The sequence below is a fragment of the Diprion similis genome, chromosome 6 (assembly GCF_021155765.1).
Source record: "Diprion similis isolate iyDipSimi1 chromosome 6, iyDipSimi1.1, whole genome shotgun sequence".
In the NCBI taxonomy this organism is placed as follows: domain Eukaryota; kingdom Metazoa; phylum Arthropoda; class Insecta; order Hymenoptera; family Diprionidae; genus Diprion; species Diprion similis.
Genome location: NC_060110.1, coordinates 6,028,302 through 6,044,013, shown reverse-complemented (window position 1 = coordinate 6,044,013; position 15,712 = coordinate 6,028,302). Strand labels below are relative to the sequence as shown.

General features: G+C 38.7%; 2 protein-coding genes across 2 annotated transcripts; both read left to right on the top strand.

Annotated features, from left to right (window-relative positions):
* The first annotated feature begins 4,792 nt into the window (after positions 1-4,792).
* LOC124406851 (COP9 signalosome complex subunit 1) lies at positions 4,793-7,187 on the top strand. The gene is made up of 5 exons (XM_046882492.1): positions 4,793-4,941; positions 5,148-5,240; positions 5,348-6,469; positions 6,549-6,683; positions 6,776-7,187. The coding sequence occupies exons 1-5, from the start codon at positions 4,909-4,911 to the stop codon at positions 6,851-6,853; spliced, it is 1,461 nt and encodes a 486-aa protein (XP_046738448.1). The 5' UTR covers positions 4,793-4,908; the 3' UTR covers positions 6,854-7,187.
* Positions 7,188-7,709: 522 nt separating this feature from the next.
* Positions 7,710-14,789, top strand: LOC124406849 (ATP-dependent RNA helicase dbp2-like). The gene is made up of 8 exons (XM_046882488.1): positions 7,710-7,867; positions 8,393-8,773; positions 9,248-9,901; positions 10,173-10,345; positions 10,443-10,502; positions 13,016-13,276; positions 13,381-13,572; positions 14,547-14,789. Exons 1-8 carry the CDS (start codon positions 7,851-7,853, stop codon positions 14,582-14,584), a joined length of 1,776 nt encoding a protein of 591 aa, XP_046738444.1. The 5' UTR covers positions 7,710-7,850; the 3' UTR covers positions 14,585-14,789.
* The last annotated feature ends 923 nt before the right edge of the window (positions 14,790-15,712 follow it).

Sequence of the window (15,712 nt, the reverse complement as noted above, 5' to 3'; positions counted from 1 at the left end):
ATTATATATAATTATAGATCAATTGTTAAACTTTACTTAAATATAAAGTTCTGAACTAACGAAATATTAGGGTATAAACCTGTGTATATGTGTGTGTGTGCAAATCGTGATTAATCACTACCAAATGTTTATACATATTGTAATGACACAAAATGCAGAAACATTACAGTTTCGTTTTCATTATACAGATTACACGCACACAAGATTATACGGTAATGTTCAGAGGTTTAGGTGCAGAGTTTGCTAAATTGTTATAGGTAATTGGAGGTATATTATAGATATATATGGGGAATTCCATGTCAACTCAAACAACGATTTTTCCTCACCATTTTTTATTTGCTTCAGGATTTTTCATACGGTTCTCTAATCACAATAAAGCACTTCTGAATATTTTTCAGATTTTTTCCTACAACCGTTGATTTTTAGGATTATTCAAACCTACCAAAAAGTTGGCATTTTTTTAAAATCTTGTTCAGAATGATCGGGATAAAAAATAAGATTTTTTGAATTATTTGATCTTTTTAGAAAATGCCAATTTTTAGATAGGTTTGAATAATCCTGAAATATTGGCGGTTGAAAGTATAAATTTGAAAAAAATTGAGAAGTGCTTTTTGTGGACGCAGAACCCTATGAAAAATGTTGAAGCAAATAAAAAATAATGATGGAAAATCGTTGGTCTAGTTGACATGGAATTTCCAATATATATAAATAAATTTAATAGGGAATTAGGTGTGAGCAAGAATGAGCGCAAGAAATTCGCTGCCACTACATGTATTTCGAATATACATATACATTATACATACACATACATACATATATATATATATATATGTATATAATATAAAACATACAAATATATACACGGCGACGACATGCTTATACATTAAACATGTGTGCTAAAAAACGCCCTCGCAGCGTTGGACAAACATTCCACGCTTTGTATCCTTGGTTCAATTTGATTTGCAAATTGAGTATATTTATACATTATGTATGAATACTTTAAACGAAATTCCACATTTGAATTTAAGCGAAATTTTCAACTGAGGTTGAAGACAGCTAAAGCTCAACTTCCGGTACAAACAACTTTACATAAAAACGATATCACATTTCTTATCATTTCCATCAATCCTTTAAGAAAGTTTAAATACAACGACCAATTAGGTTTTGTAGCATTTAACGTACAATAAGTCGCCGTGTAGATATAATATGAAAAAAAAAAAAATCGCACGGTCTGCGCGGGTCGGTAGAATTTATTAGGGTAGGACCGCGCAGCTAAACCATAATTTAATGTCACGAGTGACAGATGCTCACAAAAGTAAGAAAAAAATCACTCCTCACGTACGTTCCACAAATGAAATCTCCTATATTATAATTGACTAACGACCCGATTAATTATATACACTATTTAATATAGCTCTATATACATACAAATATAAAAAACCGGATCAATTGTAATATACATACATCAATCGCATATGAGTTCCAATAAAAACAACACCGATCTTGTAGTAAATATTTTAGGCGGCATTAATGTATAATACATACGGCGTATGGTATACCTGTGTAAATATATATAATATACACCCTCGCTGCAACCCTCTGCTACTGACCTACATTAACACTGATTGCGAAAAGAGAACTCTTGGAGAGACTTTTGCAGCCTTGAGCCTTGCCTACTATCGCCTTTGACTTTGCTCCGTGACGCGGGTATCAAAACGAATTTAGCCCCAACTCAAAAGCTGTCCAGAGTGCAGTTGGCGTAATTAAAATTCTTACCATTCAGCCAAATGCTCGAGTTATCTAACGATCGAGATTAAAAGTCAACCGAGGCTATTTAAGCTGCTTGAAAAATCTCTTTTTAAATTACAAAAATTCTCTCCGGCGAAGACGAGGACTATGTATCTATAGGTACTAAAGTCTTTAGAGGACATAATAACGACTCTGATGTGCCGATATGCAATCAATGTATGTACACAATTGTTAACGTGCACATTGTGGACGTGTACACGTGTATAAAGTACACAGAGGCGATCTTTCGAACAAACTCTAGCAGTGACGGAAAATCAATTTCTAAGTGTGACGTGGTTAACCGTAGTGCACGATGCAGCACGTATAGCGTAAAATGTCACACGAAGCTTGCAGCCTCGGAAAGCTCGTTACCTCGATAAATGTTCTCCAGAGACAGCTTTTGTTCTCGAATATAACTACCACACCTACACATATTTCACGTAGGTGCCACCGCGAGTTACATTGTTAACTATCCTGCCACCATTGTGTCTATCCATGTAACGTTATACATTATGACATAGGTATGCAATATGCATGTGTATAAAGTACATAGCTGCAAGCAGCGACTTTCAAGCCAAGAAACAAGACTAAATTGAAACAACTCGATATAACCGGAGCATTATAAAAGTTAACCGTGCCGATGCGACACGTTTAGAACGAAGGTATGTGTTTTATTATGATTTTTCAACATCCTTTCGCGCCAGCTCTCAGATAAGAAATTGTCGCGAGTAAACTTTTTATGAGACGAGATTTGTCTGTTCATAACAATTTCCAATAACTAATCATGGCTGGGTAAAATGCTTTCATAAATGCATTTGAAATGAAAAATGGAAAGTGCTTATAAAAATATTATTCAAATGGACAAATGAAAATGCTTTGCGCCATTCTATTTGAAATGAAAAATGTAAAATAGGTATATAAAATGAGTTATAAAATGTAAAATGATATATTATAACATACCTGTAAATAGTTACATTTTTTTTAATAACTGATACACATCACCTTATGATTTTAATTTTATTTTGTACATGCTGCTATGACATCTGCTATGGTCAATGAGTCTCCTATTGGACACTTTAGCATTGCATCGTATGAAAATAGTGGGGCAAATGGTGTATAATAGATTCGTACTGTTGTTTAAAGAGATATTGATAGATCTGGATCATCGATGTAGGATCCGCGAATTAGTGATGACAGACAAGAGTGAGTGAAGGCGGGATGATGATGGATAGATAATGATTAACGAACAAAAGATATACTTTATTTAAGCACACGATACGAACCGTATCGCTGATAGAGATCAGAAAGACAACTGAGGGCTTACAAAACCAAGATAATACACAGACATGATTTTGCGACAGTAGACACATGAAATACACAGCTGATCAATTTTAAGGCGTGACATAGGCAAGCGGCGAGATTTGAGATAGAAACGGATAGGTAAGCATTGCATTGCGGGTGTGGGTACATATGTAAGGACGATTTTAAATTGCAAGTGAAATGAAACAGTGATGAGTGCTAGATAATACTTTCATTTCAACTGTTATATCGCTACTTTGCCAAAACCACTGTATTTCAAAAACGTTTCTTCAACCGTAGAAGACTGCAGTTGTTAAGATGTTCGCTATACGTAACTAGTCAAATTGTTTTTGAAACAATATTTCGAATACTTCAATTATATTCTGCCCATGTGTAGGTCAACAAACTATAAACCTCAGATTGCTATTTCGGAACCTGAACGTATAATAGTGACCCGTCTCACAACTTTTGCCAGTTAGGACTTCGAAATGCTAGGGATTTGAACTTAAGTTCTTTCTCTTCGTTAGGAAAGGCCCGTTTAGACAAGAGCCGATTGGACACTAAAAATAATCGAAAGCCGTATTAGACATCAACCAGATTGAACAACAGCCCGTTTGAACACCGGCGGTGTTGCCCATTGCGCCCCAAAAAATAAATAAATATATAAATGCTCGATTGAAACCAAAAGTCTTCCGTTCCATAATGTGGCCCTTGACTAAAGATATACCTGCCAAGAATGTGAACCTTATCGACATTGCTCCGCGGCTAAGGATACGATGAAGGGTGCTGAAGGATCGGGGAAGGGAGGATTGCAGTATTCTGCTATGCCAACTCGATTTTATATTTGGATCCTACAAGACGGGTCGGTAAGTGCAAGGCAATAGAATGACCACTGGACCCACTAAGACCTACCCAGCCGGAGGAAATATTAGCTCAGGGCTGAACGTTTTATACAGGATGTTTCCGAATAAACGCGGTAGCGTTTGGGTTGTATACTACCGAGTGAAACACGTATCGATACGAGTCATCGGGACGTAGGCGGTTTAAAGTCCTTACGACTGAGCTGGAACTGCCCATGTTGCCAAGATGTGTGGATTTGGCCAATCAGTTGAGTAGTTATTTATAACCCTTGCTGAAGCATTCTGTAATCGCATTCCGGTGTCACATTAAAGTGATACGACTTAACTTGACTAAAGTGATTAAGATTCGGTAGGTCTACTATTTTACCGATATTTGATCTCCTTAGTGATAGGCAACCTAACATACTGCGGCGTTTACTCGGGAATACTCTGATATATGATATCTAAGGACAACTCGTGCAGAATTCATTGCATGGATTCAAATTTTCGGTGAAACTATTGAACAATGATTAACCAGATACTCAGGATTCTGACTTATTTTTCACATGTGAAAAGATTTTCTGTGTAAAGTTGCCACTTGATTGGTCCAGATGGTACTTATCACCGCCTTCACGAGTGAAAAATAAGTCAGAATCAGAGGCCAAGCCTTCTGATAAAACGCAACGGTGTTTTCATCATTTTCACGGATGAAGAGGAAATCAGAATTAAAACCGGATACATGACTCGATAAGTTGATTTCTTTGTTTTCTTTCAGCGTGTTCTAAGGTGTGTGCGCTCGGCATAGCATTTGCACTGCAGCGCCATCACACGGGTAGTTTACGCCGTTTACGGTCCAAAATACCAATTGGAGTTGTCGCCTTTGGTTTGACTAGTCCACGGTATACTGGCATAAAAATTAAACTGCCAATATAATTTTAAGAAAAAGCGTGAGCAAGCACCGGGGGTGTAGAATTTCAACAGAATGCCACTGCCGATTCAGGCTGTGCTGTTTCAGGTAAAAATACAATTTGAACAATGTTACTGTGTACCCTAAACGCGGCAGTATTGATAAAAAATACACTTTCCAAATTGGGGTTAACTATGACAGATTAAACATGTCATTTAGTCACTCTTAATAGTGTAAGAGTCGGCAAACCGATGTATTGTGTCGTACAAATCACTCCGAATGTAATACAATGGATTTCATTTTCTATTCAACAGCAGAATGCAATGGAGCCAATGCAAGTTGACGCACCAACTGAAGACAACGACAACACAGAAGAAGAACCATATATTGTAGAAAATCCCTCACTGGTAAGGAGCTCCGAATCTTTCTTGCCAATCTTTTCTCATCCCATCGATGTTGAAATTTGCTTTTTGAACGACAACAGGCTAATTCAATATCTGATGAACCTTTTTAGGATTTAGAAGTCTACGCAAACAGCTATACAGGACTTGCCAAATTGTACAGGCTCATCTATATCGCCGATCATTGTCCGACACTACGGTTGGAGGCATTGAAAATGGCAATTACATATGTGATGACAACGTATAACACAGGAGTCTATCAAACTCTGCATAAAAAGCTGCAGGAGACAATCGGCACGCCTGGACTGCCTGATATAGCAGCCCAATCAACATCTCAGGATGTACCGACAATCGATCACATGTGGTTAGAGTCTAAGTCGAAGAAGGCAGCCCTGAAGTTAGAAAAATTTGATACCGATCTAAAGAACTACAAGAGTAATTCAATCAAAGAAAGCATCCGGAGAGGTCATGACGATTTAGGTGACCATTACCTGGACTGTGGTGATCTCAGCAATGCTCTTAAGTGCTACTCGCGAGCACGTGACTATTGTACCAGCGGTAAACATGTCGTTAACATGTGCCTTAATGTTATCAAGGTATCCGTCTACCTTCAAAACTGGTCCCATGTCCTCAGTTATGTTACGAAAGCTGAGAACACGCCTGACTTTACCGAAATTCACGGCAAGGACAACAATCAGGCTGTCATCACCAAACTTAAAGTAGCCGCTGGACTTGCAGAGCTCGCTACCACGAAATATAAAATGGCGGCGCGAAACTTCCTCCAGGCTTCACTGGATCACTGCGACTGTCCTGAGCTCCTCTCTCCAGGAAATGTTGCTCTCTATGGAGGACTTTGTGCGCTTGCTACTTTTGAAAGACACGAACTTCAAAAGCAAGTCATATTCAGCAGCTCGTTCAAATTGTTCTTAGAGCTCGAACCTCAACTCAGAGATATTATCTTCCAGTTTTACAACTCAAAGTATGCCTCATGCTTGAAATTGTTGGATGAGATAAAGGACAACATTTTACTCGATATGTACATAGCACCACATGTCAATTCTCTCTATACTCAAATCAGGAATCGAGCACTAATTCAATACTTCAGCCCGTACTTAAGCGCTGACATGAGGAGAATGGCTACAGCATTCAACAGAACTGTCTCCGCCCTTGAGGATGAGCTCATGCAGCTTATACTCGAAGGTCAAATCCAGGCACGCATCGACTCGCACAATAAAGTAATTTTACTTTCGATATGGTGCACTAAATGTAAAGTTTTTCTGGGATGCTTTCATTGTCTACCCGTTCTTATTACAGATTTTGTATGCCAAAGACGTTGATCAGCGTAGTACGACGTTTGAGAAGTCAATCAGTGTCGGCAGAGAGTACCAGAGACGTACTAAAATGCTCATTCTCAGAGCTGCGATGTTGAAGCATCAAATTCATGTGAAGGTAGGAATTTCTAAGAACTGAATTTTCAAATTTTTCTGTGGGCGAGTATGCCCGGAAAATAATTGGCATCTATTGTTTTCAAAATGTTGCAGAGTCCACCGCGTGATACGACGCAAGGAAGTGAGTTATCCGTGGCGCCAGGAAACAGTAGCATAGTATCAAGAAATTGAAGTAATTTATTTGTCAAGTTGAAAACGTGATCGAAAAAAACAAAAGGAATCCACACGAAACTGAAACGCTTGGACATTAACTCTTATGTAAATTAATCCTTTGCCATTGTGTTCCTCAACTTTTACTTTACCATTTTTTTGTAATTTTTTTTTTTTTTTTCTTTTGTTCTCAGTCGTAAAGTTATATACTGTACATAAATATGGCCTTTACGTTATAAATAAACAATTATTATCAATCACCAAAAACTGCAATATTAAAGTAAAACGTTTGTAGCATCATCAAGAAAAGTGTTAATTACACATGATAAATACATGCATGCATATACGTAAAGTACCCAATGTGTATATCAATTATTAGAATCTCTACTAAAAAATTAAAATCTTGTACTCTTCAGGGTTGAATCTATGTTATTTCTATGGCTTGCAAAGTCATTTGCTAAATGCAATTATTAATTATTTCTACACTGTTCAAGTAATTATTCATTTATCAATTAATAAATTCCAAGTTTTTATATGATATACAAATGTATGTACCATACATGATTGTTATTTTGTTTTCTTTTTGCTTAAATCCTGTTTGCAGTCAAAATAAAACCCCACGGAATAAGCAAGTGATCGTTTCTGATATTACATCGAGAGTTAATGTCAGTGTTGGTACGGACCGCATTCATTGCAAATTACTAATACAAATGTACAGGACTCTTGACTTTTTTTGCGTACCGGAAGTGACTACGTGAGCTAAATTGACAGAGTACCCGCATTCACACGCTTGGCGTCGCAGTCGTTCGTGAGCTGGGGATATCCATTATCCACTTCATCCACTTGCAGACTTGCTTCGCATCACTGGACGTCTCGGGGGAAAATAGCAGTCGTATTATATGTGAATCTGAGCCGTTTTTTACTGCACAGTGAACCACACTAAATTTCCTGCGCCTGTGCGCGTATCTGTAATCAGTATTAATTAACAAGAAATCGTGATAACCTAATAAGAAAAATAATGGGCCGTTATCGAAGGTACGTAAAATAGGATATACCTTGATATACAAACAATCCACGGGGGTACGAACGATGGAACAAAATGGAAGTTGCATGTACCTCGCCGACAATCAGCGCGCGGCAATATGTCAACTGAGCCACCCTTCTCTAGCTAATTGTGTCATCGACCCGGCTAACCGAAAGAGATTGACTAAGTAGAATAAACATTCGGCATTCTCTGAAGATATAAATTGCAAACGCCGCCTAGTTGTTACTTGTTCTCTATTTATTGCAGCCGGTATTGTTCAACAACGTTTTCGTCAGTCTCTTTACGCTTCTTGCGTTTTAAAAATCGCCATTTTGTTACTCTGTTCATTACCCGCGCACTGACCATATAAATCGATGCTTCCCTATAGGTATACCCCATTATTGAGAGTTAGCCTCGACCAATTTCACCCGGCGTTAACGCCCCTCCTTGCAAATGAAAACAAAATAAACTAATTTCAGACGAAAAGTAACTCGCACGAAACCACTTCAAAATCAATAGTTTTTATCCTTATCTAGCCGTAGCCGAGAAAGGGATAGGAGGCGCAAATCTCGCAGCCGGTCCCGGAGCAGGTCGCCTAGGGATCGACGTGGCTGGGGAGGACCTGGCGGTGGGGGAGGAGGTCCAGGACGTGACAGAGGAGGCGGTGGAGGCGGAGGTCGGGGCGGCAGAGGCCAGCCTGGAGCAAATCTCCGAAAGCCGCGCTGGGACTTGAGCCGTTTAGAACCATTCAAGAAGGACTTCTATGTGCCTAGCGATGTTGTACAACATAGGGATCCACGTGTCGTCGAACAGTACAGAAGTGACAAAGAAATCACCCTTAAAGGAAGAAATATACCTAATCCTGTATTCACGTTTGAAGAAGCTGGATTTCCTGATTATGTCCTGAAAGAAGTCAAGTAAGTAATGAACAAACCGTATTACATGCAAACAGCACTCTCAAACTTTTCCTAATGTTAATCTGGATGCTCTGGGAAATGTCAGAGGAATATACATGTTTTATGGAATTGATTCCCACTTTCAAATTCTTAAGTATAATTATACCGAATTCACAAATGCCTGTTAAACAATTAGTGAGTATAATATATACCAGCCCGTTATAACGTTTTGTTTTTATTACTGTTGACTGTCAAATTTACGCTGGTTATACATTTCATAAAATAACAACAATGAAAACAACATTATAGTTCGTGAATTCAGGTTTTGGATTGACAAATAAGTTCCTTCAAACCAAGCCCAATGAATCAAGGAGGGAACAAATTGTGTTTTGGATTTTAGGAATCCCAAAAGTAATTTCAAAACAGTTCAAATTTCATTATTTATAAACACTATTATGGGTGAAGTTCATATAGAAACTAATTACCAATTTTCAGGAGGCTTGGATTCAAAGAACCGACATCGATTCAAGCCCAAGGATGGCCGATTGCTTTGAGTGGGCGGGACATGGTGGGAATAGCCTCAACTGGATCAGGAAAGACCTTATCTTACATACTGCCCGCCATAGTGCATATAAATAGCCAGCCTAAGCTAAGCCGCAAAGATGGTCCTGTAGCTCTAGTCTTGGCTCCGACGCGGGAATTGGCTCAGCAAATACAGCAGGTTGCTGACGACTTTGGTCATTCGTCAGGCATCAGGAATACATGTTTGTACGGAGGTGCGCCGAAGGGTGCACAGGCTAGGGATCTCGATGGGGGTGTAGAAATTGTGATTGCAACACCCGGTAGATTGTTGGATTTTTTAGAATCCGGTAGAACAAACCTGAAAAGATGCACATATCTAGTACTCGATGAGGCTGATAGAATGCTTGATATGGGATTTGAGCCTCAAATTAGAAAAATTATAGAACAAATTAGACCAGATAGACAAACGCTTATGTGGTCTGCAACATGGCCTAAAGAAGTAAAGAATCTGGCCGAAGACTTTCTTAAGGACTACACGCAGATAAACGTTGGCTCTCTGCAGCTTGCGGCTAATCACAATATTCTCCAAATTATTGACGTATGTCAAGATTACGAAAAGGAGAACAAGTACGTAACTATCTCTTCGCAAAATCTCGTTTTCTTACTATTATAATTGCATACAGATTTGTTCGTACCTGTGTATCATCACAAGTATATGCTTCACAAGTATGCTACATAAACTGGAGATAAATTAACTTAGCTTGATTTCATTGGCAAGTTAGGTCAGTCCTCTTCAAACAAACGAACAAAAACATTTTTCCAATGTCAATATTTTTTGAAACGGGTTATTCGTTCCTGTATTGAGAGAACTAAAATTATCCTCTTTTCTTTTATGCAGACTTAGCACATTGTTGAAAGAGATAATGGCCGAAAATGAGAACAAAACGATAGTTTTTATTGAAACCAAACGCAGGGTGGACGAAATAACTAGAAAAATGAAGCGTGATGGCTGGCCTGCAGTCTGTATACATGGGGACAAAACACAACAAGAAAGAGACTGGGTTTTACAAGGTGAAATCTCAGTAAATTGGTCATTAAACAAAAACTTTGCATTATTTCTTGATCATTTCTTTTTTACTGACAGTGAGCTATAATTTACCATTTATAGATTTTCGATCTGGCAAAGCACCGATACTAGTAGCCACTGATGTAGCAGCAAGAGGTCTTGGTGAGTGAGCACCTTTTATTATTATGTAAAGAATACAATTTTCTCCATTATCCTTTATTTATTTATTCGATTATTTATTTTTGTTTCATTCTTATTAGTTCTTGGTATAGAGTTACGTGTGGTGACTCTGTAAATACGATAAGCTGCGGGAATTTTGTATCATGCTATTTGTTCTATCATTTGATTATAACTTTGCTGAAAGATGTATAACTGTATAAAAATCGATCTGAGGATTCACAACGATTTATGATCTTATACGCATTTGATAAGAGCATTAGTATACATATTGGCTACCAACTAATTTGTTTATGATTTCATTAGAGAAAACGTTACTCTTGTCATTACTTACTGCCTTATTTTTCTCATTAAATAGCATCATAGAATACAATGAGTGATTAGCATTGATATTATCTTCCCACTTTGTTTATCATTCAGAGAATTTCTTGCCATCGTGCCGAATTTATAGAATTCAATTATTCAATCCGTTGGAACTTATAATACAATCCCATGTGATGAATTGCCGTTTAACTAGTCGAAAATTATTTACTTTTTATTGTACATCTGCAAGTATTTGTTGATTAATTTTATTATTTTTTTTTTTTTCAATTCCGCATTACACATATCTGCATAATAAATTTAATTTCTAACTATTACATTGATTATTGGTAGAGAAATAAGCGTCAGATTGGTAAGAATAAACGAAGAGACAAAAAGAAGTGAATAAAAAATACATATCCTCTGAATTTTTCTAACATCAATATATGTAACATCTCCAAATTCGTCAAGAAAAAAAAATACATAAATAAAAAATTGAAAATGACGTGAACCAAAAAGTATATAGCTAACGCGGCTGGATGTTTGTTTGCATTGCAGAGGCACATTGCGCGCAGGCCCACGCCGGGTAATGCAAAGCATAGGGGGGCCCCCGCCTCTTAGTTCGGTGGTGCACTGGTTTGCATTGTCTGCGCTGGCTGCTGCGCGTGCCTCTATCCGTCAATTGCGTGACGGGCCAGTCCGGGCCTAATTGGGCCCTACTTAATCTACCTGCGTACCGGATATCTCACTCCTACGCTACTACGCTGTGTACGCCACCTGGGCTGGCCAAGTTGTTGTTGCCAGAATAGAGTCCCTTCCACTGGCCAGTCGAGCTAGTCTAACCCGACAGCGGTCCAATGAGAGGCGGAGGCATGCTAGAGCAGATGCCTGAGCCTCTAGTGGGCCCTAAGCAACCGAGCCGCGGAGGCTGTTGCTGGAGCGAGCGCAAACAGCCAGGCCCTGCCCGTACGTTGCTTGCGAAACTCGCCCACTGCCTAATTTTAGTATGATAAATAATATCAAATCAATATTGATCATCCATGTGTCCGTCCGTATTATCCTTCATAAATACTGTGCGATCCCATCCCATTTTGCAATCCTTCGTACTGTTCATAACAATACATGCTCCTTTCATGTATACCATATCCAAATTATCACTAACCACAGCACCAGAAATCTTATTTACGTACTAGATTCTAAACTAGGACTCTATGTTTTACTCTTAATGCCGATTCAGCGTCTAACTAATTTACTTTCATTATTTATGTGTATATTAATCTTCATTTCTTAATTATATACATATTCAAACATGGAGGTATTTTCGAACCACCAATGTGCCTTATATAGTTTTACAATAGTTTTACAATAACGTGGCTTTTTCCCAGCTGTTCAACAATCTATTTTAGAGTTCACAAGTCAATAGTACGTAAAATGTTACCTCTCATGGTAAGAGCGTTTGTTATAAGGTACAGGTAAGCAGATTATTTATCCAAACAACAAGTTTGACATGAAGCGTTGTCATTTGCTAAGAGTCTTTGTTGAATGATTAGAGTCTGTATAATACAGTTAATGCTATGAGTGATTAGAATGGTAATCTGAAATTTTCGCACTTTTACATGATTATGTTATGAAATACTGGCAACTGGTGGTAATAAGACTGCTTTCTGAAGAAGAAACAAGTACTTGAAATACATTGTTTTTTTGAAAATATCTTCTTAAGATATGTATAAATCCCGTCACAGTATTGATTGGTAATATTAAGCGGCATTATGGGATAGAGACTAGATTCCATAGTGTAACAGTTTGGTTGGGTATGAACTATTCTTCGTGTAATCAATGCTCTCCAAAGATCAGTGCAATTCCTATTTGCTGTATATATTTTCTTCTGTTACTTTTGGAAAAGTAGCACGTCATTAAATTATCTTCAACAATGCCATATCGCATGCCTATGTTTTATTATGAATTTAATCATTCATAATTATTAGACTACCCTAAGATCTTTCATACTTACTCAATTTTGTTATCAATCCAGATTTGCTTCTTTGAGAGCATTTGATGACACATGTGGTACATTTATCATCAATCCAAAGAATATGTAAAAAGTATTGCCTGCGGCAGCAGTCTAATGTACAATTCAGATGTTTGTCTACGGTTGACTGTTTCAGAGAACATATTCTCATTTTACGTGTTGGTTTCAGACGTTGAAGACGTTAAATTTGTCATCAATTTTGACTACCCTTCATGTTCCGAGGACTACGTCCACAGAATCGGCCGAACAGGTCGAAGGCAGAAGACTGGAACTGCCTACACCTTCTTCACTCCAAACAACTCGAACAAAGCAAACGATTTGATTCAAGTATTGAAAGAAGCTAATCAAGTTATAAATCCTAAACTACTGGAACTCACTGATAGCAGAGGTGGTGGTAGCAGCGGTGGCGGTATATTTGGAAGGCATAGAGGTATGTTTGAGAGAAGACTTTGAAAATCATCCTGACAATCAAGTTCAATTTGATCCAAAACAATAGTTCCCTATGCTAACACTTTGAAATTTCAACTTGAATAGGAGGAAGAAGCAGGTGGCGTTCTAAGGGCGGAGGAGGCGGAGCAGGAGGAGGAGGGAGAGGTGGAAGAGATCGCAGTTTCTCCAGGAGTCGAAGTCGCAGTCGTAGTCGTGAGCGCAATGGTCGAGGAGGAGGTCGTCGGAGCTACAGCCGAAGCTACTCCCGCAGTCGCAGCCCCGTAAACAATCGCACAGGCAAGTCCTCAGCCAGTCCCACCAACGGTGCAAGGGGCGCCATTCCACCCCCGACCCTGGCAGCCGCCGCTCGTTTAAACTTACAGCCACCTCCTCCGCCCCCTCCCCCTCCTGCTCCTCCTCAACAACCGCCACCCCCTGCCCAGCCTCTTCCTCCATTGCCCCTGATCTCGTCGTCACATCCCCCCCCTCCTCCCCCTCCTTCTCAACCATCACCCCAACTTCCTCCTGCCATGCCTTCTGTTATGGGGCCGATGGGCCCTTCTTTACCCTCGCATAGCCACGTTGCGTATATGGAGGCCCCGTCACCCTCTCATTTGAACATAATGGGTATAATGGGTTTGGGAGGAGCTCCTCCCCCTCCAAGAGTGAACGTGGGGAACATGGGTGGAGGGTTCCACCATCAACATGGGGGTGGCCCGCCGTCAAACATGAACATGACCCCTCCGTCCAATTTAGGCGGAGGTGGCTACCCCAACATGCCACCCCCAACGTACTACCAGTCGCCTCCACCATCAATGCACCCCACCAATGGCTTTCATCGCTAGCAGCGGTCTTCCTGCTGTGCTGCGTGGCCACAAGGTTTGTTTAGATCATCGGGGGAGGGGGATATCTGTCCAATTGATTTTTCCAAGATTCCAAGAGGAGTAGGAAAGGAAGGAACAGGAAAGGAAAGGTGCGCGTATCGTATCAAGTCGATGATCGATACCCACGGAGATTGACGGTACCATATGGGCACCTCTCCTCTGCGTCAATTACTGCTGTTGATGTCTAGTCAATGGATTAGTTAACTGCGTCAAGCAGGTCTACCATGCGAAAATTATCTGCTGGCTAGTTTTTCGTTTAATATTGCACATCCATGTATATGTATCTTTATAAATCATTTATTCAATTACTCTCACACTATACTTGAAACAATTTTTATCACTGGTTTAAGACAAATCAATGAACGCTAGCGTGTTTATTCCTTTCAGAAGTTATTGGAAAGAGTTACTGGAGCAGCGAAAGATGATCTCTGATGAGCAGTTCATAACAAAATTATTGTGACATGGGCAGCTCTCATAATTCCGCTTCTACTTGAAGATGACGAGAAAAAGATACGGTGTGAAATGAATAGAATAAAATATATTTGATAATGAGTTGACTACTGCGGTGAACGAATGTGCGCGTCACATATTTTTAACTGTCGTAATTTATGAAGAATTATTGATTCAAACGAAAAAAACAATATTAAGAAATACAAGAAAAAGATTTATGTCAGATGTAAGATTGAAGTGACCGATCGTGTATTTTTTAAGTTTATTCTTAGTTAATGATTATAGTTATAAATTCGTGGTATTTTACTTGCTACTCATTCCCACCCTCTTTCTCCCTCTATGTTTACAAAAATTTAGGAAAGGTGATTCATTAATGTACAGTATTTAAACGTCGATATAACAAATAAAATTTGTTAATCATAATATTACGTGTACCGTTGTTCTCTTACGTCAATCCGTGCTTTTTTTGAAACTATGTGAAGAATAATTTAGTATACTATGTTTCCAAACTTGCACAATAATATGCGGTGCGTCTTGAAACAGGTTTAATTTCATTAAGCACTAATTAACGTTTCAGCAGTCTAATCTAGTGTATTTCATTCGCAAATTCTTATGTTATCAATTGACACTGTCGTATGTACGCGATCGAGATCAATCTCGAAAGTTCAGATCTCTTCCCGCCTTTCCAATCTTGCACAATAATGTCCGATACGTTTCGAAATAAATCTAATTTTATCAAGCAATAAATAACGTTTTAGCAGTGGAAGTTAGTGTATTTTATTTACAATTTTTTATATTATTCATAATTTTTTATATTATCAATCGACACTGTTGTATGTCCGCAATCGAGATTAATCTCGAAAGATCGGGCCTCTTCCAGCCCTTCCAATTTTGCACAATAATATCCGGTACGTCTTGAAACAAATCTAATTTGATCAGTTAATAAATAATGTTTCAGCACTGGCAGCTAATGTATTTTATTTGCCAATTTTTACATTATCAATCGACACTGTTGTATATACGCGATCGAGATCAATCTCGAAAGTTCGGATGCTTTTACGGTTCCATATCTGGAATCTAGAATTGATCTGGAAAAGACCATG